The following is a 25,045-nucleotide window of genomic DNA, read 5'->3' on the forward strand; positions in this document are numbered from 1 at the left end:
ACTTAGCTGTCAAATAGCATCTAGAGGTACCCCAGGACATTGTAAGAGGGGCATCATGCCTGCTTTAGTAGGGAACAGAGGCACAGAAGCATCACACCCAATTTGGGATTATCCAGCAGGACAGAGCCAGTTCTAGAAACCAGATATCCCACAGGCAAAGGTAACACACCCTTAGACAAATTACCTACACAGGCTATTTTTTTTCCAAGCTTTCACTTCCTCCACGTCTTACCCTCTTACATCAACATATCCCAAACTCATCATCTCATGTCTCCAGGCCCAGAGCTGCATTTCCATCAGTAGAACCCACCCAAATTCCCAAGAAAACCAGAGCTGGAACCAAACCTATCTAAAAACATCCTGACCCACCACTAAGCCAAAGGCTGTGCCCTAGCATGGTGTCTGGACTCAGGCAACCTCTGTTTCTGTTCACTCCAGCTTCCTGGTGCTTTCAGAGGAAAAGAACTTCTACTGCAAGACTCACAACACAGAAGTAGTTGAAGGAAACCCTTCCAGTCAAACTCGAGCCTTTGTACTCATGTGTGTTCCCTGCTGATGGATGAGTAGTAGTTGCAGCATAAATAACTTTGGGGTTTAAAAACTGAAGTTGAAGGCTCAGTTTAAACTTTGGTGTGATCACTACTTCAGATGATGAAGATGGCAGAGAGCTGCTGGGGTACTTCACTGCAATGGCAGCTGTGACAGAAAGCACGTGCCCCGACACACCATGGTGCTTTTGCAAGGCCTGACACAGAGCTCTGCATGAGATCCAGTCCCAGCTCCAGCAGGAAAAAGCCCAGTGGTGGTCAAGGACAGACTTTGCTAACTTGAGCTCTTATTTTTCAAAGATGCTCTTGCAGACCTCAGCATAAGGACACATCCAGGACCAAGCTGCAGTACACTGTATTCCACAGCTATATCTGAGAAAGCCAGATGACTTAAGTTACACCAAGACTGCACTTGCCTCATGGAACCACGGAGGTTCATGACAGCACAGGGGTAGCTCAAACCCATGAGACCTGCTCAGCTCTGACTCTGCAACCGTTGTCACTGTCCTGAAGAGATTAAAATTTACACATGATATGATAAACTCAAGTAACAGACACTCCAGTCAAGCAATAACATGGCAGAGAACAAAAGGTATAAGCAGATCTATTGAAGCATGAGCTCCAAGAAGAGCTGATGCCTGTAGCCCCACTGACTTGTGATTAGCAGGGAGTGAGGCATGAGGCATTCAGGAGATTTAAGTTGTAGTTGTATCTTAAAAGGTAATAAAATGTTCTTTACTCTTGTCTTTATTTATCTGACTTAAATAAGACTCTACAGAAATACTGGCATTCCTCAAGTGTCCACTGCTATGTGCTGATAACTGTGCCTTTATTTGAAAGAAGAGAAAAAAGCCCATTAAAATTCTTTCAAGTAACTTGCCATCATTTGATTTAAAAAATGAATAATCAAAACAGAAAGAGTAAAAGGGGGTTTTGTCTCCGAAGCAGGAAGGGAAGTATTTTTTAAACCTAAGAATGCACAACAGAGCCTGGCCATGAGCCTATTGGCATCTGTGCCTTGATCTGAATGAACTTACGTCTGTCCTCCCAGAGGACATGTACTGTTTGAAAAGAAAAAAAAAAAAATCCACTACTGCTTTTAATCTACCTGAAATATGGGATACAGACACAGCATATTTTATACTTATTTTATACCATCCATGTTCCTGTTAGCCTGCTGCAACATTATTAGGATATTTCTGTTCCTATATCATAGTATATAAGTAACATTTCCCACACAGGGCCATATAAAGCCATCTCCTTTTAAGTTAGCAATGAATTCTTCTTACAGATACAGGGTACAGAACAGCTCACACTGTCAATCTAATAAATTACACTGCTGTTTATTTAAGTAATAAAGGAATTTGTTCCAAGCAGGTGGGTTTTTTTCCAGCATTTGTTTTCCACATGTGGTTTGCCTCCTCAAGTGTTGATTTGTCACAGTTAAGAGATTTTTTCCTGCCTTTTATCCACCAGGCTAATTGCATTCTTTTCTGTTTAAGGAGAGCTGACATCCAGCTCAGTGCTCTGTAAAACAGGAAGCGACGTAGTTCCTGTTCCAAGGATGTAACAGTTTAAACTGACCTCAGATGAATTGGACATACAGAAAATGGACCAATCCAGCCTGGTGATTATCTCAATTTTTTTCTATTGTGAGGAAAGATGTAGTCAAGTCCCTTTGTCCCATCCTCCCACATCCTGAAATGTTCTGTCACCCAAAAGAATAATGCCCCCCTTAACCCAGCTGCCACAAATCACACTCAGCTGTTCACAACCTCCTCACCTGCACAAACTAACCCCTCTCTGCTGCTTACCCAAGGGATCCCAGATAACCTCCTGCTAGGAGACTTGCTTTACACAAATAAAGCCCTGATGCGGTACCCGCCAGATTCAACATTCCCCTTCTCACATATGCAGTTACAACACCTGTACTGGGTGCTCTGTGTCACACACCCCCATGGAGTAACTCAAGAGGTAAGGGCAGGCCAGTATAACAAAATATTGCTGCAGTAACTGCCTTCCCCCAGACCGCCTCATCTGCCCTCACTTATCCACAGGGAGCTCTCGCAACTATCTGAAATCCAGAATTTCATAACAAATTCCTATTTGTTATCCTGATCAACATGAGAACTGAGATGTCTTGAAGAAGCACATTTTCTTAAGTAAAGGAGCCATGTTCTGACCCTCAGCTTTTCTTCTCATGACCCAAATTAATTGTAAGAAAAGCGGGAATCACTTTGGAAAATGCATATGGTATGAAGTGTGTAAGTGTAATGTACTGCATTGTACCTAAACAGGATTGAAACACAAAGCTGAAGTAAAAATTTAAAAAGAAAATGTGTGCTTCAAACCCAAAGCATTCACTCAAATTCCTGCAAGCCAGATCTGCTGAGCCAGGCATTGCTCTGCTCACTGGCCCCAACTCTGACAAATCCTTCAAATTGCTTCTCTCATAGCAATGAAACATGTTTTACCTTTTTTCTTCAGTATGAAAATTCACATCTGAAAGAAATATATGAATTTTACGTAAGATATCCCTGCCAACCTGACAGCAACTCTGGCTGACAAATTATTTACACACCACAGCTGGCAAAAAAACCCAAAACAATAGCTGCAAAGGGTATTCACCAGAGTCCACGAAAAGAACAGCCCTCCCAGGTATTTTAATGTCTAAAGCTGAAATATCCTCCCCTGTGAACCAGGAGTCTGAGAACACTGAACCCTCTGCCTACAGGATTAGGACTTCTTTTTAGTTTGCACAAGGCCATTGAAACCAAAAATCTAAACTTTGCTATGTTCAGTGACTGGCCATCTCTTGGTATCTCCAGCTACCTTTCTAATTCTGCCCTCAAGGACTCACACTAACATAACAGAACTGAAATAACACAAACTTCATAAGAAAGACTGATCTAAAGTTACAGAGGATTTTGGCTGGAGAAGATGTGCTTAACGCTGCTTGGTCAAGAGAGCACTATGGAGTGAGAAAGAAAATTTTGTAAAGAGATTTCTAAAATGGTACAAACACAGGTGATGTTACGAGTTATGCAAAAAATCAGTAACAGAACATAAAGATAATGCCAAAATCTGCTCTGTATCACAGAACTTTGCCTACTTCTTTATCATGATGAACAGGGTAAGTTATTTCTGCCCACTGTATAATTTACCTATTTCAAGTTAGCAGATTCAAAGACTGCAGAATGTAAATGAAAGATCTGGGATTTTTAGAAAAGATCACCCTCACACCTCACTCCCAGAAAAAGGAAAAATCACAAAAACCATAGAATATTTTAAAAATATTAACTTATGACACTGAAAGTGAGAGTAACACAACACAGATGTCTAAAAAGACATTCACCAGTAGATGGGGTAAATATACAACTTTGGCCTTTAAAAATACTGGAAAGGAGAAATATGAAACTGACTAGTTCTCTTAGTTCCACACAGAGAAAGCAGGCTGTGCTAACAGCATTACTCCCTCTAGCTACAATCAAGAACTGAAGTAAATATCTACATTTCATCTGGGATTTTTCTATTATAATGGCATAATCTCTGCAAGTGCCCAAACCTGAAAGCCCTGGGCCTGTACAAAGCTAGAGATTTCTTTGGAGGCCTGGGTCTCAGACTTCGATATTCCTTTGGTAGCAAACAAACTCTGAAGTTATTTTAACGCTTTTTTTTTTTTTTTTTTTAATATCACCATGCAACATTTATTACCGCTTAAAAATGATCTCAACCTGCAGGTAAGCACATCTTAAACCTTTATTGGTATGGACTACTGTGATCTATGCTAGCTTGTTTACATATCCAAATTTGTTTGCTTCTTTAATCAATCCGTGGCCAATAATATGCTGTAGCTGTGTTCAAAACTCTTGGAAAAGACAGGTTCCAAGCTTGCATAACAGATACCTACTCAAAGCTCTTGGTAGTATCAGTCATTCAAAAGGAGGGCAAATGTTGCTAATAAAATAGCATATATGCAACTCTGTGCAGAGGAATAAATTGTTTTCCATACAGAATAACTGTTGCAATCCCGTAATTCCCCTTTATTTCAACCCACAAGCCAAATGGTAAGGATTTAGGAAAAAAGCAGTGAATACATGAGCAAACATTGTTTTGTAGAGAGCTAACCCTGCTTTCATTTGAGAGACATGACTCCTCACTACTTTACTTTGGGTAAATCAATAAATAAGCAAACAAGAGGAACCCTGATTCATATGACCAAATTGTATTTTAAGGAGTTTACAGTGGAACAAGGCCATATCTGTCCTATTTAAAACTGAGCTAATGCCTTGAAAAATAATATGAACAGTGAGGTGATAACAGTTGATTTATCTAGATATTAAAAGACCAGGGCTGAGTACAGGAGCTGCAGGCAGGTCTGAACACCCAGTGCCTGGACAGTAAAACAGACAGTAGAAATTCAGTATAAAAGTGACGTAGATGGAACCATAATTGAAAAAAATGCTTCCACTTCACAGTGCACAAATAAGCAAAGAGTCATTATGAAAGGAATAGGTCCCCAGTTTTAATATATCTAAGAAACATCAGCTCAAATCTAGTAGTGGTCAGAAAGAAATCAAAGAAATAAAAGAAGAAAACGCTCTTGTATCTTGAAAGCTTTTTAACAGGACAGTCAGAATGCAGCGTGCAGGAAAGACAGGTAGATGCCCAAAAGGTTATAAAGTGTCTCTCCATGTGATGCAGATAAATAGAATGTCCTCTTCAAGCTGTGAAATCTGAAGGTGATTGGGCAAGGTTACAAACACCGCAAGTGCTTTAAGGCTGTTCACTGCTGCTTTCAGAGGGAAAAAAAAAAAAAAAGACGAAAAAAGGAAAAAAATCACCAAAACAAGAACAAAAAAAGCAACTAAGAGGTATAAAATAAAACTGCAATATAGAAGATAAAAATATTAATAATTATAAAAGAATAAATTTGATTCCACATGACATGTAGGTAAGCTACAGAAATTCCTGGCCCATGCTAAAAAAAGCTGTGAAGGATTCACACAGGGACTGGACAAACTCATAAAAGAGTATTCACCAAGAACTCTAGATTCAGATATACCACTTCTGGCTCAAATCTGTGAGCCTGAAAAAAATGTAAAGTCACTGGCAGCTAGGAAAGTATTCTGGGCAAACAGATGTTTGTGTTATCTCAGTGTTCCTTCCACGGTATCAACAGTCAGAAAATATTGTGGACTACATTGACTTCTGGTCGGATTCAGTACGGCCATTCTTACTGCTCAGCAATCTGTTAACCTTTCACACCAGATACGCAGAATGATTGGCCTGAATTAGCTCATTTTTATTATGATTTTAGTTAAACCAGGGAAGTGAAAGTCTGTGCATAAGTTCCTCAGTCACGGCCCACATGTGAGGTGTATGTACTGGACTGAGATGTAGTTTACGGAGTATCTACTGACAATGCCTGAGGAGGAAAAAATGGAGGACTGTAGGTGCCCCTTGTGACAACCTGTATAAAACTAGTCAGTTTGGTGCATTAACATGAAATCCATGTTTACAGATCTGAGGAACAGACACACAGAAGAACAGGAAAAGTATATTTAATTTTCTATTAAACTTCCAACCAGAGTACATTTTCCCAAAAACAGAAGTTAAAGCTTTTCTATTGCTGATAAGAATTTCCTAACGATCAACACCAGATTTTTCTCAGGAGAAAACAGGTAAAATGTTGGTTATAGTCCCCCTCTGCTCTCCTGGAGAACCTGATCTTTTTTAAAGTGAAGTATTAGCAAATACTGTCAATCTCAAAACAACATTCTAGTTCCTGTTTACTTCTGGATATTTTGCTTACTTTTTTAATTCCAAAGTAGTAATAAGAAAAGTATTTGATAGCAAATTCCTAAAGCCTATTCTAAAAAAATGGTTTTAGACATCCCCTTTATAAGACCGTTTTAATTGAAGCAGCAGCAAATTTGCTAGACTGAAAGTCTGAAAGCATTTCCTGTATATATTCCATGTTTAACCTGCTATTACGATTTTGAAAAAAATGCAACTAATTTATTTGATATGTCCATTTATAAACTTCCTCACTCTCTTCCCAACTAAACTGAATGAGAGTAAGCAGCCTCATTCAACTCTAAGTTTTATACAAAGTTTTCACATTGATTGAAAGAAAAAATGTCACGAAAATTCAGCACATGCCATTTGTAAGAGTTAGTGCCTCAAGCTTAGCCTAAAAAAACTTTACTGTGGAGAAACAGATGGAATTTATTAATAGAATTAAGGTCTCTAACCACAGAATTTAGGTGAGAGAGGTGAAATCAAACCCAGCCTGCACCATGTTATTGATAATATCTAGCTTCATCCTACTTTTTTATCAAGAGTATCAAGTACTGACTGTTTACTCTAATGAGCTCAAAGTTTAGCTTTGCCTGGCTGAAGTTGTAGATTCTGAAGTTTCATTGCCATGCCCATGTTCCCAGCAATCTTCAACTTGCCTTGAAAGAATGCCTAAACAGAAAGAAAGATTATATGAAATGCAATACAACATACTATCCCACATGCACCCCTCCCAAAAGTTATCTGCAGGTCCTCGTCCAGTTTTACAATTCCTACAGCTGTAGCAGACACTTCACGTTCATCAACAAATGCACTTTTGGACACCAGAAGGTAGGGCAGTAAACTGAGGAAGTTGTATGCTTATTACATTTGTGATAACTACAGAGAATAAACTTGGTATTGCTTGTTTCTTGGATTACCATATCGAAAGATCTGTACACAAAGCAGGGCAGAATACCCAACATTTTGGTAATGAAAGTTTATGGTATAAAAGTTCGCTCTTTCTACTGAAGACAGTAAAGCAACAGTGTACAGTAGATGCCACAAATGATTTCTTACTGAAATCCCACCCAGCCATTACTGGTTTTGTTACGGATTAGTTAAATTTTAGAAATCTAGTTTGTGACACAGATACACTAAAGATTTGTTTAGTTTTTTTTCTCTGGATCTTGTAAAAAGATTAACTGCATGCACTAAAATATCCATATTGTAGATGCAAAATTGCAATTGGTTCTGAATTTCCTACAGGTACATTACAACATTTCTGTAATGTGTTTTACTTTCAGCTTCTTGTAGACACACTTCAGCTGTGAAAATTTTCCCTCTGAGTACTAGACCAAAAACTCAAAAGAATGTTACACAGAGCACTTCAAATTTATAAGTACAGAACAGCAACTTAAAATTAACTTAAATGTCCAGTTTACTTGTACACTATGACTGCTTTTGACACACTGAGGAATTTAAAAAACTCAAATAATAATAGGCATTCAGTTGATGCTCACCTCAATTTCTGTTTTTCAGCATCAAGATTATTCCTTACATTAATGTCAGCTCTGAGTGTAAAGCCCCCCAAATACAGGGCAAACATTCCTCCTTTCTCAAGTCACACTGCAAACACTATTTCCCCCCTCTTCTCTGCAAGCCAAGCATTATTATATCCCCTTCTAGATTACCTACAGATGTTTCAGGTAATATGTACCTGCTCAGAAAAGTAGATACTGTCTTTCCTGATTAATCTTCCTCTGAACAAACTGGCCAAAGTAAGTCAAGATTTGTAATTTTACAGATCAGCCATGGCAGTTTTGGAGGAGGGGATTTATTCAAATTATTTCAGCTTAAACACACTCAAAACAAAAAAACAAGTCAGTCCCCTTACTGTTTCATCTCTGCTATACTTACTGTCTGAGGATTCATTTTGCCTGTCATGAGAGCCAACAGATCAGCGTCAGCCATAGTGATCGTACAATCCGCCTTCTGATCTGTAAGACAGAGTTGCTATGAAGATACAAACTGGGACATGAAACAATATAGAAGCTGCAACTCCATGAAGAATCTGCTGACGCTACGGGTTAGCAAAATGGTATGACTTCAGATACAAGACATTTTCACAGCAAGGGCACAAACTGTGTGTTTCCAATACTTTTATGGGGTTCCCCACCATCATCCATTCTGTGTCTTACGTATGTCTGCCTTTTTCTTAAATGGAACTTAAAAGTTCATGTCAGCTGGTACAGTATTGAAATCAATCAAGTTTTACATTTAACTAGCAGCAGAGAAGTAACTTGACAATACACCAGCTTACTGCCTGACACTGTCTCCAACAAAGAAACTGAATGGACAGCTACAAATTACATTTTTGGCCAAAATTAAGAGGTGAGAACAACAAAATTCCTGAGGTTTGAATTATTTTCTTTTTTTTTTTTTTTTTTTTTAGTTCTGATTTCTATAAAAGCCGTCTGGAGCCTCTAAGAAAACATGCAACTATCTGGAAAGAATTCAGAGTAGAAGATGGTGAATTCTCAGTCTAAAATATCAGGGATTAAAAGCATCAGCAATAAGAAAAGTTTAAAGGTAAGGCAGCTCCACACCACCTTTGCTCAAAGTCACTATAGCTTTAATAGAATAGGAATTTATTTTCTTTTCATTAGTTTTATGTGTTTTCTGCAATGACATAATAGAATAGCACTAACCTGAATTAACTGCCACAGAGCCTTTGCCATTTTTCACATCTACTATCCAAGTTGCTTCCTTCCCACCAGGACCATCTTTTATTTTGAAGGCAAAGACTCCACCAATTTTCTTGACAAATTGCTCTCCTTCCTGTAATGACCATGTAATGTGCAATTTATTAATTTACTTCAAGATAACTTTAAAATAGTTTGAATAAAAGAATTTTAAAACCTTTACCCTTTCTACTAGAATAGAAATACCTATTTTCCTCTACTAGGCTTCATTTAAGCAATAATTAAAAGCAAACAAAAAACAACACAACAACAAAAACCAAAATACAAATGATGGCTATCTATATTAAAATCTACCAACTAAGAAAAATGACCACTGTCCTAACAGTCTTGTCTTGATGTAAATCTGACAAAACGCGATTTCTTCTTCTAATCACACCTACAAAGCAACAAACACCAAAACCAAACTTAAAGTTTCTTGTGTTAGTTAGCAAGCCCCTCATATACAATCTAAACTTTCATTTACCAAAATACACTTATGCAGGTAGGAACTGCCTGAAAAAAAAATTACTTAAAATCATAGCACAACATAAAAAGGTTTCTGACAACAGTGAAATTCAAAGCTGTAACATTTGTTTCAATGAGTAGCACTGAGGAAGTGATTAATGTTACTATATTCCCATCAGGTTTCACACATGTCCTGTCATAAATTAAAATCCTGCTGTAGGTAAAAGTAGTAGTAAAATACCTCTTGAAGCTTCTTTTCAATCTCTTTGAAGACCAGGTGTGACTTAAATGCATCAACAGCTGCACTGAGAGGCACAGCCGCAACACGGCCAATGCTGAAATGAAAAACCCGTTAATTTGCATATCTTTAATCACATTTTCAGCACCTTCAAATTATTGTGAATAGGCCTAACAGCAGCAAAAACAGTCATACCAAAACACTTTAGCAGTACAGAGCAACTACATGATACCGAAGTGAAGCTTACTCTCTCATGGGCTTGACAGCTTGAATGACAATCAAGGATCCAGATGTTTTCACATGTATGGACAGGACACTAATTTTATAATGAAGGTAAATCATTAATCTTATTAAGATAAATAAGCCAACACTACTGCCACACCTCATGCTTAAGAAACGTGGCTAGAACTTACTTGTGTGGCACTAACACTACCCTATAGATATTTGCTAAAGCAGCAACAGTAGGAGCTCATCTGAAGTAGACACATCAATTTTGCTAATAATCCAAGGCTGTACTAACAGGATGTAAAACTGTAAGGTGTCAAAAGAGAGCAGAACTGTTTTAAAGACCAATTAAAAATGAATCAAGTCCCCCTGTCACTTACTTTGATGTAAATTCTTGGCAGCTGTTCCTGAAGCCACTAATTACAGGCTAGATCTGAATCCAATAAGTCTACATGCATGACTGTAGAAAAAATGGTATGAAGTATCTTCATAAACATGAAATACCACCACCTTTCCCCTAATTACGCAATACACAACATCATGCCACTACGTAAGTGGGGCCTGAACAGATTAGCTGTACTGGTCCATTTTAAAGTCCGATACACGTTACTGCAACTCCCTACTCCCTGTGTCACATAAAGCCTTTGGGAGAACTTAAGGTTTTTAAGCTTCTGTAATATAAGATGAAAACAGTATTGCTAAGATTTCTCTTCTTTAGGATATGCCTAAGAAGGAACTTAAACTTCTCAATACCAATGAAGGTGAAGTGAACTATAGTAAATTAGACTTCACGTCTTCAGGAGAGTCCTTATCTATACATGGAAAGCTTTTCCTGACACGAAGGCAATCATTGGAGCACTGTCTCAAGGTTAACAGCATACAAATAGCAAACAATTCCTTGTTTCATGAAATTACAATATTTTTAAAGAGAAAGCTCAAAGCAATGCAAAATAGTACATTCTCTGTAGGTCCTTTCCCTTCAGATTTAAAACTGTGTACCAACACCCACTGCCAAGTTTTGTGAGCATGTTTAAAGAGAGCACATAAGATATGTTTTTTCCTGTATCATGCCTATTTTCTCATATGGTCTAACCTCTTACAGATTACAGAAGCAATAGGATTATCACTTCTGACCCTGTACTATAGAAAGCTGCAGCCCCTCAAAATTCAATTGCTTCTCTCATTAGCTCCTCCGCAGATTATACCGTCACCTTCCATGAATTGTACAGGTCCAGCTAAAATACACACTAGAAAGATGAGTTGGAAGGGGAATAATTATTTCTCTAAGTCCAGAAGATGATAAATCTTACTGTTCATAAGTTTTCAGAGCAAATATAAAGTACTGGCATCAAGCTTTAAAACTAAAACCATAATATCCATAAAGAGTTGCTCGATCTTTCTAAGCAAGGTTGAAACTGAAAACATAAAGGAACTGTGTATTTTAAAAGCTTCTCCTAAAATTGCAGTATATTTACAAATTTTAAGTATTTTCTCTCAATTCCTGCCCATCCCAGCACAGAACTACAGCAGACAGCTTCATAGCAGGGTTCTCCTCTCACTGCAAGTGCCAATTCATTAGCCAGGACTGGACGAGTAACATGCCTGCATTCTAATGAGTACTTAAGAATACCACATCTCACACATACAACTGCAAGCAGCTCCTCATGAAACCAAACTAGTAATGATTTTAACATTCCCGTGCATGTCTTGCTTTCTCGGCAAGCCTCTAGTTTCAATTAATTTTCATTAACATGGTCTGTTTTGTTCTTGAAAGGGTTGTTTTCTTTTGTTGGCTATTTTCCTCCAGTTAGACCTCTCCTCACAGGAAATCATGTGAACCATTTTACAGGCCAGTTTGCTCTTTTCAATAACTCACAATGCGTATTGAGCACCAAGAGCAAGCTACTTTGAGTTATAATCTCTGTATATACCTGCAGCACAGTAGGTACACAACAGGTCCAACTGCTGAGCAAGTTTTAGCTTACAGTGCAATTTCTCCCTTACACAAACAATATTTCTAAAAAAATACAGGAAAATTGGTATTGAAACACAAACATATGGGTACACAGTGAACACGAAGCGAGCTTATTTTACAACACTCTCCAACCCGCAGTGAAAGTTTCCAGTGACAGTATAACTAAGGCACGAATGCCGAACAAGTGTTTTCGTTTAGCAGCGCGTTTCTCCACAGAAACACCGGCCGAGGTGACTGTTCTGGGGCCTCTGTCTCACACACAGAGTTGTTTTTCTCCTCACGCAGCCCCTCGGCTGTTTCACCACCGCTCCTCCCAGGGCGCCGGGCGGCGGCAGCAGCCCCAGGGTGCCCGTGCGGGGCTCACCTGGCTCCGGGGACGCTCATGCCGTACAGGGTCAGCACCGCGGCCCCGCCGATGCCCAGGTTATGCTGAAGCGCGACCTTCGCCCCCGGGACCTGGCGCCTCCCGGCCAGGCCGCGCAGCTGCCAGCAGAGTTCGGCGCACTGCGCCAGGCCTGGGGAATCGAGCACAGATCGGGGCTGCTTACAAGAGCTACGGAACATACTGCAGATGTGGTCCATAAACATCCTTTCCTAACAAGATATTAAGTTAATACATATAATCGGATTGGAGAAAATTAATTCTTGACAGCTCAGATACCTAGAAATAGATGCAACTTGAGGCCATTTCCTCTTATTCTGTCACTTGCTACTTGGGAGAAGAGACCAATCCCCTCCATGCTACAACCTCCTTTCAGGCAGTTGTACACAGCGATATGGTCTCCCCTCAGCCTCCTTTTCAACAGGCTGAACCTCCTGGTTCCCTCAGCCGCTCATCATCAGACTTGTGCTCCAGATCCCTCACCAGCTTTGTCATCTCCTCTGCACTCTCTCTAGTACTTCAATGTCCTTATGATGAGGGGCCCAGTCTCAGTCTCCCTCTTCTATCAGCTATTTCTGCACTTGAGATCCATCTCCACCATACACACATTTCTTCTTCCCTCCATCACCCACAAACCTCCACCTCTTTCCCTTTCATGCCTCTGGGCAAGGCAGGGGAAGAATATGCATTTTGTGCACAGAATTTTACACGTTGCCAGCTGAAACATTACCAGGGTAACAAGTGTGGGAACTCCAGTCATATATGAGAATTAACAGATTTCATTTGCACTCTCCCAGACCCAAGGAGAGAATGTGTGCAAGGGTACATCCTGCCCTGGCAGAGTTTGGAAACTGAAGATGACCGATATGACCCCTCATTAGCATACAGGTAGCCTCAGGACTGTTTGATAGCGAAATTAAGCAGACATGACATTTCCTGCAGTTTAATGACTCTTCCCCTCCATCCCTTGGCAATAGAGGCACCAGCACCAGTAATTGCCTCTGGATTTATTCCTGTGTAACTGACAGAAATGTAACATACATCCAGCAGAGTGACATCCTCATCTTGTCGCAGATACCCACAGTCTCATTTACCTGAAATACTTTTCTTCCAAAATTTCCTGATACTTCCCCTCTCTACACTAACTGCAGATTATATAGCTGTTACAGCTGTTTAGATTAAGGTTTGTTGTTTTACAAGGTTTCCTCTTCCCCAGTTCTCTGACAGTTTCTCATTTCCAAATAAGGAAGGTGAATTATCTTCACAAATCCAAACACATTTTATCCAAGAACCACCTCATTTGGCATAGCAGTTTAAAGAAAACAAAACAAAAAACCCTATGCTGGCAAATACCAGATCAATATTTTTACATCCAGGGCTTAAGAGAAATAGCTTTTGTTACAGCTAACAAGGGTATGGGCTATTCAGATGCAGTAGAAATTTTCAAGATCTGAAGTTGACAACACTCAAAAGTGGTTATTCAAACTATGTTTATCAGAAGTTGTACTACTAAGCAATTATTTAGGAAAAAAAAAGAAAGAAGTTAAGCTGTTCACAGGCTGCTTTAACAAACAGAAAAAGCAGCACCATAAAATTCGATAAGTAATTAAATTCACACTCCAATGCTTCTGGTTTGGGTAATCCTACATGCCTGCATGAGGTGGAAATGAGAATCAACTCCAGTGCTCCCTTCCAGCCTTACAAGGCCCTCGTGTCTCACACACAGATCAACACAAGGGGGAAGCATCTGCCCTTCTCCAGAGCTGTACTGTGGATCTAACCAGCACGACTAAATGAAATGGTTTTGCATACCTGTAGCTCCAAGCGGGTGTCCCTTTGAAATCAAGCCACCACTGGGATTAATAACCCATTTTCCTCCGTAAGTATTGTCTCCTCTGTCAATCAGCTCACATGCTTTTCCTATAAAACAGTATTTATAAAACGTTTTCCTTTTGTTTTTAAGCGATTTTTCAACTCTACTGTCACTTACTGAAGATGGTGCATGTCAGTCAAAACCTAGAAAATACCACACCACAGACTTTACAAAGAGCAGACTGGAAGTAGCCAAACTAAATTAATGAGAATTGCTCATACCGCTGGAGAAAGTGTAACATGGAAAAGAAGTAAAAGGGCTAGTGTTTGATACAAAAGCTTTTTAAAATTTGCTGTTGAACGTTTTCATTGATGTGTAGTATTATGCTATAATAAATATAACGAAGTTGCTCATTATTCTATTAACTGCAGCGATAATTATGTTTTTTGTAAAAGAGGGGTTAGTCATTTGTGACGCTCAGAACATGAAGTCCTGGTGAACAAGATGAACATGAACCAAAAACATGCCTTTGCCACAAAGACAGCTAATGGTATCCTGGGCTGCATTAAGACATTAAGATAGTAAACAAAACCACTTGTAACACTAATGCTTAGAATTTATTCACTTTCCAGACTACTAGTTCCCTGACTTCAGGAGACAGTTCTCCCCTTTAACCAGTCCCTTACTCCTTTATTCTTGTACCAGCTTCTTCAGCCTACATTATTAACATCCAGGTCTAATAATGATCTGCCACATTTCCTGTATTTGTAACTTACTTCTCCCCATTAAATGAGAACACCAGCACAACTAAACCTGCAGTGCGGTTTATGCCATTTCACTAATCTCTAATTAGCCTATCACCTCAAGATGAGCTTCACGTACTTTGAAGGTCAGACTGACTGAAAGGTGGCGAGCATTGCACTATAAGAATGCCACATACAAGACATATTGGCCAAATAGAAAAGTACCATCAAGATTCTTCTCTATTTCTGATTAAATGAATGAAGCTAAAAAGCTTAATGTACCTATCTAAATCATGTCAACCAATTACCATTTTTCCTGCAGATATCACAAAAACACAGCAAAGCAGACAGTAAAAAGCAAGCATTCAAGGTCAGATACTCAAAGAACTACAAATGCATAAAAAGTCTTCCTGAAGACCTGTGGACTTGTCTGTTCTGCTGAGAAAGCTTAGACTTAATGCAATACACCACCTAGTGACTGAATGATATTTTCTCAAAATTAGTTAAAAGCAACAAATTAGGGAAATATTACATCAGATGATTATTTATGCAAAACAAGAATTCATTTACTGTTTAAATATATCAAATACTGGAGTAGCAGTTCAATGCACTTTTTTATTTCAAATCAAAAATCTCTTCAGTAGAAAATTTTAATGGTCTGACTTACCTACATAGAACAAAACTCCACTACAATTTAATCTGTTGTAAATCCACTCCAATGACATTAAACTAATCTGGGGACAGATTATGCATTGTTACACAGTTGACTTTAGAGTCATGTTCACAGTTTGCTAACAATTCCGTATTTTCAAAGGCAAAGATGTTTCAAGATTTTTTAAAAGTCGTATCAAAGATAAGTAACTTGGTCATGCCCTCTGTAGGTAATTCTTGTCTGATTTTTTTCTTCCTAAAAGGTAACACCAGGATAGATGGAAATCTTGCATTTCTTGCTTGAAAGAGCCATCCCTGCACAAGCTAGCCATCTGCTTTCACACACTTGTCCAACACTTGATTTGCCTTGGATATGTCTTCAGAAATCACAGTTACACACTCATTTGTTAATCTAATTCTGGAGTTTGCAGGTCTGTGTGTTATTACAGTGGTAACTTGCTTTTCCTTCTTATGAGATTACCTAATAAGAGTTTCAAACACAGAAGATCTGTATAGTAGACAACTCAAAGTTCTAATTATATGAACAGCTAAAAAGATATTTTTAATGCTTTCCATTTTAAGAAAACAATGATCTCCACTGATGCTATTACCTTCTGGACAGAGTCCCAGGGCTTCATAGGTAATTAACTCATTAACTGAGAAACAGTCATGAAGTTCAATCACATCAACATCTGTAGGTTTTAGGCCTGCTATTTCAAAGCATTTTTCTGCAGCTTTTTTAGTCATGTCATAGCCAACCTGCAACAAGAAGAAATGGTGTATATATCATTAAAGAAATATAGCTAACAATTTCATTTCTACACTTAAATGTGCTTTTATGTGTCCTGTAAGTGAAAGTAACCTGTAGGAGACGTCATTCTAATTTATTTAAATGCATCACATATCATAGCCTTTAATATTCCTACAGTATGAATTAACAGAAAGAAATAATACATTTTAAATCTTCTTGTTGGCATATGGAAACTTCTCTGGGGAATATCCTGTTTTCTCAAGATTGCTTACAAGCCAAATCGCTCCTTTGCATGACTCCAATCAATAGCATTGAAACAAAACCCTCAGACTATCCTGCTACCTTTTTCTATCAGGCATCTGACTAGAATTGTATTCAAAACCCAAACAGAACATGACCAGAGTAAAAACTATTGGGTATTCTAATGGTTTGACTATCATCCCATTATTTTAGTCAATATACAGTGGGATCTAAGCTCTGCAGTTCAGGTCTTTCCCTTCATTCTACTTAAGGAAGTAATCATGACTACACCCAATGGGTTATTGCAGCTCCAGTATTACACAGACATAAGTAAAATGGTTTTAAGTTTTATTACTATGACAAACAAAAAAATTAAAGAAATGTGTTTATTGGTGTTTTAATTGTTTAAAAAGTAGCCTTTAAATAATTTGTTAAAAACTAGGGTTTTTTATAGCCTTTTTACCAACTTCTTACTGTTATCCCACAATCATACTCTGCCTACTCCACCTGCCCAAATGAAATTACTTTTATATTTACCACAAAGTGTGATTTGTTTGCTTACTGACAGAGAAATGTCTACACTGTCATTAGGACTTGCAGGTATTAAAAAAACAACCCTGAAGAGCATAAGGGAACACAGAATTGTAAACCTACCATCTTCATACAACTGTTCTCTTCAAACGTGCTTGGATAATCAGTAGCCATCACCTGGGCCAGAATTTCCACAGCTTTTGGCTGCAACTGGTGCCTTTTCACAAACTCCTCACTAGCCAAAATTGCAGCTGCTGCACCATTTGATGTTGGACTGATTGAAAGAAAAATAATGTCGTCATTCTAAATCAGTCATGTCAATCTCCTATAGAATTATCTTCTAAAACAAACAAACAAAAACAAAAAGGACACAAAAAACCACTTTTTTTGGCCGATGCTACTGAAACCATAAATTCCATCAGTGTTTTCCGGACACTTTCAGTAATATTTAAAACAGATCTTTGAAAAGCATGACATCAAAACAGAAATGTATCATTAGGTTTTCAATTTAGAACAAAAAAGCCTCTACTTAGCTATAAACAGTGTTAGCCACAAGTCTCCCAGGGGTATATAGGAAAGGCTGAAGAGAAGAATTAACAATTAACAGCAACATATGCACATGGGTAAAAGATACAAAATTACAAGAGAGTCCTAAAGTACAAAACTCATTTCAGCCTACTGTATTATACTGTGAACAAGTATCTGGAAAGTGTTTGTTCAAGACAGAAACTCCACATTCATTTTATAAGTTTTACTTCACAATCTGTAAATTTTCCTTTACACACACACTTTCATTTAAATAAATGTTCTACCATATTTATCTTAACATCAAGATTTATTTCACAATGCTAAGTCCTCTCCTTACCAACACTGTAAGACAGTCAAAAAATCAAAAATTTTGCGAGAATTCAGAACTTCATCTAAAGTGTACTCCTTTTGGAACTGGGAATACCTAAGAAAAACACACAGATACCATCTTAGTTTTAGCACAGCCTTAGTCAACATACTAATACCACACTATTAGACAGCTACAGAGCTGGTTTTTACAAAATATAAGGCACCGGATATTGAATTCATGCTGAGTATAACTCTCATTCCATAATAAAGAATACACTCTGCAAAGTATTTCCAACAATAATATTCTGTTTTGCATGAATTTCGTAGCAGCAACGTAGTTCAATACAGAGGTAGGGTACACTACTCACGGGTTGTTAGTGGAATGGCTATGATTCTTCCATGCAATTTTTGCAAAGTACTCTGGATTTGTCCCTGGTAGGTGAAAGAAAGCAGTGTTAAAATACTTTGTTTACCCAAAATGTGCTAACAGAGCATTTTGAAAATTATGTCATAAGAATTTGACCTTTAAAAGCATCTTTACGAGAGACTAATTGTTACCAAGGCTTCCTTTAGAACTTAACTTGGTCTAAAGATTAGATAAAGACTACTAAACATGGCTAAGTTTCAGCTAACAGAACATCCTACTTACGTATTTAACACTTACTAACATAAAGATACAGAAAATAACTGCTTTTTATTTATTTGAGGTATTATATTATTGAAATTTGAATGCTCATTTTCACATCAGTACAAAACAGCTGCACTGAAATATTCAGCGTCTAAAATGTTTCTGTATACTAGTCTAAAACTAAGTGCAAATAAAAGATCCTTAACAGGCCAACCTCCTACCTTGGAGGCAACTCCCTTGTCTGGCAAGAGGGTAAGAAACAGCAGCAGCCTAGTACTATATTTTGAATATCTGAAAGCCTTTGTCAAACAATTCAGTCCCAAGTCTATCTACCCATCCTAAGACACAAGTGAAAATGCAGGAAATCATACAACCTTATCACCCAGATCTTGCAGAGGCACAAACCATACTACCATTAGCATGATTACCAGGCACACTGTATCACAGCCTTAATTTTGTCTCCTGATGTTTTTATTTTCCCCACATACCACCACCTTTTCTGTAGATAACTCTTTATGTAAGTGTATTCCCATATGAGTTAGCTGTAGATGTTGCAGCTGTAGTACTTGGGTAAAAGAAAGAGCCCTGAATGCTGTCATTTTTTTAAACCTAAATCCTAGTATGCGTATTTTTAAATCACTTAATCAAAAGAGGACAATGAAAAAATGTATTTCACATACCATATTTCTCCATATGTTCTTTGCCAGCACTTGCAAACATCTGAGGTGCTACTGGAGCACTTGCTAAGCCGTATTTATTTATCATGACTTCCAAATGTTTGTCAATTGGATTAGTTCTGTCTGAAAACTAAAAAGAAGATAAATAGTTACGAAGCAACTCAATTTCCTTTCCTTTACAACACTGCCACAAAAGTGCCCTCAAGCAAAACAGAGGTTTTTCTGACATTTTAACAATTCCACCGGACAGCATGTTGTACTCCAGCGACATCTTCCGAAGCATTCATAATTTCGCAAGTATAAGAAAGAGTAAATAAGCAGAAAACGCTTAACATTATCATCACTGCACTGATTCACTGCAAAACCACCCCAATGTGATTTCTATCAGAGTCGCTATTTTCCGCAGACAACTTCAGGTATTCTTCACCTCAGCTTAAAAATCCTGCATTTAATATAGTTCCAAGTTATAAAATTAATACTGTATCATAAATCATGTTAAAGATTAACTGTCACCCATTTCAATCAGTTGTTAAATTTAACACCTCTCACCCAAACCTCTGCATATATTATCAAACTTGCCAGTTCTGTAATCAAACAACATATGGGCTCTAACATTGCTTGCCATAAGACAAAACACAAACAAAACCCCAAACCTCTCCAGTAGAAACACAGAAGAAACAACAAAGAAAGGTTTACAAAAGCCTTTAGTTATTGGGAAAGTGTATTAACTGGTCAACTGAGTGAGCATCAAGCCAAGAGACCCAAATTTTTTTCTTTGATTTGCTTTGTCATTTTGAGAGACTCTTCAATTGCTCAATGCTTCAGTATTCTTTCACTTTCATTATTTCCTATTAACCCTGCTTTTAGTGTATTCTTGGGAAAATACTAAAAGCATGACATATTAATTAATTTAAAATGTAATAAAATTAATTCTAAAACATTCCATGCAAAATCTGTGTATCATAGGTGCACTCAGAACCATAAAACTCTTTAAAGGTTGCTGTGGATTAAAATAATGGTTTATTTTGTAATCATCTACAGAAACATCTTAAAAGAACTGGTATTTATGAGAAGATGTCTCAGAAAATCAGGAGGTGGATTTCATATACAAATATAACGTGTTTCAGACACTTACACCTGAATTAAGGGATCCTTTTGCCATCCTCTCAAAGCCAAGTGCCAGAACACAATCTGCCAAACCTTAAAATAAAATTTGTGGCTATTTAGAACACAATGTAATTATAAATGACATTATGTACTAACAATTATTCAGTCACAAGAAACAGTATGAAGGCCTACCAGTTATTCTTCCTCCTTACTTCACTTTTGAAAGAGTCAGATTGGGGTGCAAATGGTATTGATACAAACATATCAATACTGAAGAATGAGAGATCACTACAAGGTTGCAGTTTATTATTTAAATGTTTGATAGATTATCTTAGATGATCAAGCACTTAATGTCTCTGCTACAAATACTAGAATAATCATACAGAATGTTACTATAGTTTTCATTATATAAACATCAGCATTTAAGCGTAAGAAAGTATCATAGTCCACAAAGGAACGGCAGAAACAGAAGGAAACACTCATCTGTCAGTTCAAAGCATAGTCTGTCCCAAGGCACTGCTCTCTTCCTCTTCCTTCCAAAAATGCATTAGTCAAACACTCAGCTTAAGTTAAAAACAAACCAAACCAAAACAAAACTTTTTTTAAAAGTTACACTTTTTAACAGATTCTTCTTTCCACCCTGCAGGGTCTAGTGTCTTGCAGTACTATAGTATTAATACAATATTACACTTTGCACTACTCCAAACAATTATTCCAGAAAAAAATTAACTGGCTTACTACTCACTAGGTTCATACAGCTTATGACATGGGAAAACACATTTATATATCCATACATATATATCATCTTAGTGCATCACAGACATAGTCTCTTAGGTGCACACATAATGCTCTGGTTCATAGTGACTGTCTTACTTTTTAAGTGCTTGGTCTTATATTTTTATATACAACTGAACAACCTTTTCAGTTGAGTGAGGCAGAAGACACAACTTTGCCTACGAGGACAGGATAGGACATTTACCACTCAGAGTACTCACACATTCACTAGTCCCACTCCTAATTCAAGTTATATTAATAGAAATAGGGAATATGTATTACCGAGCCCCAGAGCAAAACAACTCACCTCCTTCTACGAGCTGTCTGGCCATGAACAGAGCAGTTGACCCAGTAGCACAGTTGTTATTAACATTAATGATAGGGATGCCAGTCAAACCCAAACCGTGATAGATAGCCCGCTGTCCGCAGGTCGAGTCACCTTTATACAGAGGCACAACATTAGAATAAGGCACATAGAATCACAGAATCATTTTGATTGGAAAAGACCCTTAAGATCACAGAGACAAACCATTAACCTAACACTGTCAAGTCCTCCTCTAAACCATGTTCCCAGAACCTCACCTATACGTCTTTAAAACACCCTCAGGGACGGTGATTCAACCACTTCCCAGGGCAGCATACTCAGACTTCACCAGTGAAAAGAAATCCTACCATCTACGTGCAATGCTACCACTTAAACTGTAACTTGAATTTTTGAACCGTCATCCTGCGTGTCTCTCGTGTTCACAGTACAAGAACCTTAGAAATAAGATGAAAATAATCAGATTTTAAAAAGAGAAGTTTGTCCTGCTTCTGTGACAACAGGCCATGAATCAACAGAAGGTAACTGGACTGGACAGAAACATCTCAGAGGCGTGGCTTGGAAGACGCTACAGATGTCACAGTTGATTGACTTTACTTCAGTTGCCATAACACAGTCATTAACAGAGGAACAGGAAGAAAGTAAATGGAAAACTCTTAGGAATGGAAATAGATTTCCCCATAACAGAAATCTAATTTGGACTGCTTTGAGAAATACATTAGGCATCTGTTAACTGGGGTGACAGGAAAAGGTTCAAACCAGTCATTTACACCATCTCCTTTCGCTACAACGAGCAGTGAATCACGTTATAAGATTCTGCTGAGGGTATCGACTAGAAATCTGTTCGAGGGCTGTGCTGGTTTTGGCTGGGATGGAGTTGGTTTTCTTCCTAGTAACTAGTGTGGGGCCATGTTTTGGATATGTGCTGAAATGGGTGTTGATAGTACAGGGATGTTTTTGTCATTGCTGAGTGGTGCTTGCACAGAATGAAGGCCTTTTCTGCTCCTCACACCAGCGAATGGGCTGGGGTTGCACAAGAAATTGGGAGGGGACACAGCTGGGACAGGTGAACCCAACTGACCAGAGGAATACTCCACACCACATGTCGTCATGGTCAGTATATAAAGCCGGGGGAAGAAGGAAGAATGGGTGACATCCAGAGTGATGGTGTTTGTCTTCCCAAGTAACCATTACACATGATGAAGCCCATGACTAGAACTGAAAACTCCACAAATAAACAGGCACAGATCTGTAATCACTAAAAATATTTCTTTTTAAAGTTTGAAACAGTTCTACAAACTGACATGTGATTAAATACTATAACCTGAAACCAATGGGATCCCTCATGCTTCATCTATGCAGATGTCTGCAAATGTCACATCCCAATCAAACGACAATACTTACCGTAAACATAACCCACGCATGCCTGCTCCACTGCTGAATAAGGAATCCCAGCATCAGCTAAAGCCTTCTGGCCTAAAATGTTTAAAAATTGAAAAAAAGATTAGAAGTTGAAGGTTAAAAAAAAAAACAACAACAAAAAAAAAACAAACACAAAGGCAGCTGTCTCAACCATAACAAGCAAACCTAGCTCAGTATGTATCATTCACACATTCACAAACAAGAAAGAGAAAGCTGTGAGAATTTCTCATTAGATCATATGAATAGTTAATACAGTCTTGCACTTTAATTCTCACAAGAAAATTTTGTGGTATTTTGCGTTCTGAACAAGCTCCTTTATCAGAAAACGTCATGCAATCAATTCTGTGTTCATGCACAAAGTTTCTTTGTTCCAATAAAATCATATTTGAATAATATAGGTAGGTACAAAATTACTTAAAACGTCCAATTTGGTTTTAAGCTATCCTTTTGACTTCAGTTCTGGAAGGCAGTGAAACAAACAGGTCAGTTATGGATTTTGTGAAAGTGTTCTATCAGTTTCAGATTTGCCTTTTTTACGTATCTATTTACTGAACAGTAGCTGTTCCTTCATACGTATAATAAAAAGATTAACTGTAAGGCTTAAAATTGTCAACAATCAAACTAAATGCTTGCTTTATTATTAAATTACCTGCCTCCTTAGCCATTTCAGGATAATCAACACTGTTTGCACCAGGCTTCAAAAACTGACAAGAAAAAAAAAAACACAGTGAGATGTAATACGTTTTTTGCCCAGATTGGTATATTTAAAAACTTATATTTCACTCAGAAACAGGTTTGTGAACAACCAGTTTTAAATTATGCAAACAATCTAATTGACAAAATCTGCACAATTCACAAATAATACTGCCACACTCTGTGATGGCTAAAAGCAAAAAACAGTGCAATCTTATGGAAGCTGAGGACCATTTTTGCTCAGTCTTAAAGAAGATCCATGCCTGGTATGAAGATGCAAAATAACCCTGACCAAAGCCTGTGGTTGGGACAGAGAATAACTGTCATCTTCACCGATCCATTACAACAGATGACTTAATCTTCACTAAGGCTTGGACAAAGTTTCACTTCATTTTGTTACACTAACTGTAACAGGAAAATGCTTGTTCTTGGTATGGAACTTAATTCTACATAAGCCTCCCTTTCACAAGCCTTATTTCACTTTGATACAAATAATATTCTACCTTACCTCTCACTGTTACAGTAGAGATGGTAATTTTCTTAGTACTATGACTCACTAGAGTCCAACAACATTTTGCATTGCTACAAGATTAAGAAAAAGTGTGACCACTAAAAAAAAAAAATCTTCATACTAACTACTTCTGTTTCTACAAATTATTTGATGTTGTTAGTATATAGAAGCTAATTTGCTACCTCCTTATGCTTATGTGCCCCACTCCAGCCTCTCGCAATACTTAGCTGTACTTTCTTGTATCGTTTCCTTTCCTTAATTTAGCCAGAGAACCTTCATACCGAAGCTCATAAGAAAAAAAACAGTCAGTGAACTGAGCATTATAAAAGTCTGTAAGAGTGACTGATGTTACTTGGGCTGATAAAGGGGGGGGGGAAATAGAGTATTGACAATTTCTTGGAGGCACCTGTGCCCACCGGCCCCGGGGCTCAGAGCAAGGGGACCGGCCCACGGCCGGGGGTCACAGTAACACAGGGACCCACTCCCACCAGTTTGACTTGGCTGGCGGCCCGTCCTCCCCCCCCCACGCCATGCAAAGGTGAACTTTGCGCTGGGCCGCTGCCGCCCGGGCCTGACCCGCTGGCCCTGCGCTCCTTCCCGCCAATGTCCTCCTGAGGGTGTTTGTGAGGGGCCTTATCCCCCTCTCGGGAGGAAGAGAGCAGCTCCCACAGTGCCGCCGTCCCCCCGCGCCCCGCTCAGCCTCAACAGGGAACACCCGCAGGGGAGTCACCTCAGCATCGCCGCCGAAACGCGACCCGCTGGGGCTGACACCCCCACACACAGACGGTGCCGGAGCAGGGCGCAGGCCAGCGGCGCGGAGCCCCGTACCTTGGTCATACCGACGCCCACCACGAACACCCGGCGCTGCATGATGGCGGCGGCACACGCACACCCCCCTCCTCCGCCGAGACCCCTCACACGCACAGCGGCGAGCGACAGCTGAGCGAAGGGGCGGGAGGTGAAGAACCACCCCCCTCTTACACCTCC

The 25,045-nt window shown here is 38.7% G+C and overlaps 1 protein-coding gene across 1 annotated transcript; it reads right to left on the reverse strand.

Annotated features, from left to right (window-relative positions):
- Window positions 1–6,096: 6,096 nt before the first annotated feature.
- Window positions 6,097–25,045, reverse strand: SCP2 (sterol carrier protein 2). The gene is made up of 16 exons (XM_065842483.2): window positions 24,887–25,045; window positions 23,504–23,558; window positions 22,837–22,908; window positions 21,418–21,549; window positions 20,365–20,429; window positions 19,233–19,359; window positions 18,293–18,356; window positions 17,953–18,039; window positions 17,211–17,361; window positions 16,177–16,324; window positions 14,171–14,278; window positions 12,341–12,491; window positions 9,780–9,873; window positions 9,041–9,170; window positions 8,250–8,329; window positions 6,097–7,022 (listed from the first exon to the last, which is right to left on the reverse strand). Exons 1-16 carry the CDS (start codon window positions 24,926–24,928, stop codon window positions 6,927–6,929), a joined length of 1,602 nt encoding a protein of 533 aa, XP_065698555.1. The 5' UTR covers window positions 24,929–25,045; the 3' UTR covers window positions 6,097–6,926.

Source organism: Patagioenas fasciata, chromosome 6 (assembly GCF_037038585.1).
Source record: "Patagioenas fasciata isolate bPatFas1 chromosome 6, bPatFas1.hap1, whole genome shotgun sequence".
Lineage (NCBI taxonomy): Eukaryota > Metazoa > Chordata > Aves > Columbiformes > Columbidae > Patagioenas > Patagioenas fasciata.

What these genes read in the sequence shown, in the direction of transcription:
- SCP2 (XM_065842483.2), bottom strand. Translation starts at nt 24,928, where the DNA reads ATGCAGCGCCGGGTGTTCGTGGTGGGCGTCGGTATGACCAAG. An exon ending in AGAACATATGGAGAAATATG is followed by an intron (nt 18,357 to 19,232) that starts GTATGTGAAATA and finishes TTCACCTACCAG; the next exon opens with GGACAAATCCAGAGTACTTT. An exon ending in AGCCATTCCACTAACAACCC is followed by an intron (nt 18,040 to 18,292) that starts GTGAGTAGTGTA and finishes TGTTTTTCTTAG; the next exon opens with GTATTCCCAGTTCCAAAAGG.